Source organism: Zea mays, chromosome 7 (assembly GCF_902167145.1).
Source record: "Zea mays cultivar B73 chromosome 7, Zm-B73-REFERENCE-NAM-5.0, whole genome shotgun sequence".
Classification (NCBI taxonomy): Eukaryota; Viridiplantae; Streptophyta; class Magnoliopsida; order Poales; family Poaceae; genus Zea; species Zea mays.
The window spans coordinates 100,282,995-100,285,399 of record NC_050102.1 but is presented as its reverse complement, the minus strand read 5'-3'; the positions used below and the strand labels follow the sequence as shown (position 1 = coordinate 100,285,399).

The following is a 2,405-nucleotide window of genomic DNA, read 5'->3' as shown; positions in this document are numbered from 1 at the left end:
GTGGTCTTAGAAATGACCTAATGCTTGGAAGAGCAAAGAACGTCGTGTCGTGCTTGGGCTGTAGCCTCGACCCGTAGTGCTGGTCCGGCCCGACACAATTATTTTTTATTTTACAAAAAAATGTATATACCTATATACGATTTATATTCAATATTAAAAACATCTTAACCTGATGTTCTACTGGTTAGACAGTTTCACCCAGTGTCTCCCGCCTTTCTTCCATCGGGGCATGAGTTCGAACCCCACCTCTTGCACCATTTTTTAACATTTTACGCTGATTTAATTAAATGGATCGACGGTCTAACGGGCTGACCCGACACAGTTAGCAGCAGGACGGCATGACGTGTCTATGCCATAGTTGTGGTCCGCGTGCATCTAGCCCGTGTCGGGCGTCGTTAGTGGATTAATTTGAAATAGTTGTGAGGGGTTATTTGTAAAAAATGACGTATGACGACCGTTGAAACTGATGCTTTAAGTATAGTATAGAAATAAAATCTTTTTAAGCAGCTGACTTAAGACAACCGTGTCTGCATAAAGCCAATCTTTGTATACAGTTGTCTTAAGGTAGCCGCTTACAAATGATGATATTTGCTAATTAATGGTTCTAATTGTTCCGCTTGTAAATATGGTAATTTTTACAAGCACATAAATAGTAGAGAATGGTAGAGGACTCATCATCCGTTTGGATATATCATTTTAGAGCCGGCAATAAAGACGTTTTTGTTGTAGTGCATGCTACTGGTGTTTTGTGACATCAGGCTATCTCCACCATATTATTCATCCTCATATTCATATTTAAACTTTAAATAGTACAGTTTATATTAAGAAACAGTGTTTTAGGTAATTATTTGTGTTTTAGGTGGACACGGTCTTATTACCGGTGTCGGCCGGTGGGCAACGAAGTCATGAGGAGTTTGCATTGGGATCAGGTTTTTGATAACTTGTCGTTGGAAAACATATATAAAAACATTATTGTTTTATTAGTCAAAGTGGAAAAAAAAAACGCATTCGGTATGATTTGTTTGCTAACTTTTTTTTTGTATTGGGCACAGATTGCTGTCACGGGATTTGGGCAACTTTAGCTTTTAGCTATGAAAATGCAGAGAAGTTACCAACAAATCGATCGAAGTAGCCACAAATGGGTGACGAAAATGAACTGAGGTGGCTGGCGGAGGAAGAAACATTGACACAGCAATGCACGTTACGTTACTTTAGCTAAAGCCGTAAAGCGTATGAACAAAACATTAACTCGTGCTATCACCGACTGACCGGCCGGACAGCGAGGCGCGCGGCCGCTGGCGCTTCGCCGGTGTATGCACACGTACACATTTGGCACCAGTCACGACGAGGTCACCGCCTCCGCGCCGTCACAGTCGTCGCCACGGCCGGGGCCGTCTCCTCCGGGCCTCGGCTGCCTGCGCCGCCTACGACGCGTGCGGCTGCTCTTCGCCGCCCTGCGCCGGCGCCGGATCGCGGCGACCGTGTCGGTGAACGCGCGGAGGATGTCCTTGTGCACGGCGCGGTCGTTGAGGCGGAGGTAGCAGAACAGAAGCTCCTCCATGAAGTCCCAGTCCACGGCCGCCGCGGCGGCGCCGCCGCTCCCCGTCCCCGCGGCGGCTTCCACCATCTCCCGCATGGACCGCCGGAAGTCTTCGTACGGCGCCGCGGAGAGCGTGGCCACCGCGACGCCGGCGCCACGGACCACCGCCTTGGGCTCGTCCGCCTCGCTCCCGCGGTCGCCGTGATAACAGTGCTGCGCTGACGACGAGCCGCCCTCGTCGTCGACCTGGAGCGACCTGAAGTTGACGGCGAGAGCGTCCCCCGACCCCGACCCGCCGCCGTCGCGCTTGTGGCGGTGGCGGCGGCCCAAGGCGAAGGAGTGCGTCCGGGGATGCATGCACCCGGAGAGGAACGACGAAGTGGCAGCGGAGGACGACGAGGACAGCGACGCCTCGCCGTTCGCGTTCCCGTGGCCCCGGCGGCCGTGGAGCTTCCCGAGCGCTCTGGACAGGTGGAGGAATGACCTCTGGAGCCTCGTCACATTCTTCTTGCATCCCATTCCCGCAGCCTTGGTACTCTTGTTCTCCTCCTCCGCCTCCGCTTCCTCCATGTCTGAGTTGTTGGACTCTGTTCGATCTGTGGATCCTGATGTGTGTTTGTGGTGTGGAGGCGCTAAAGCTCTAGTAGAGAGAGGAGAGGAGAGCAGGCGCTTCACATTTATGTGCATGGGAGAGTTACAACTAGATACATTATTATGTCCTAGGTAGGCCGGTGAGGGTTTCAAGTTTCGACTTTAGTAGGTTGACCTTTCATTGATTCTCATTCTTTAGGGTCACCTACTGAGATTGATTTCTAGGTTGACCTTTTGCTCTAAAGTACTACTTTGCTCCTTTTTTTTTCCAGAA

General features: G+C 50.9%; 1 protein-coding gene across 1 annotated transcript; it reads right to left on the bottom strand.

Moving 5' to 3' along the window:
- Positions 1-1,195: 1,195 nt before the first annotated feature.
- On the bottom strand, positions 1,196-2,185 carry LOC100274967 (uncharacterized). Its single transcript, NM_001149200.2, has one exon. It carries the CDS (start codon positions 2,108-2,110, stop codon positions 1,340-1,342), a length of 771 nt encoding a protein of 256 aa, NP_001142672.1. The 5' UTR covers positions 2,111-2,185; the 3' UTR covers positions 1,196-1,339.
- Between the last annotated feature and the right edge of the window lie 220 nt (positions 2,186-2,405).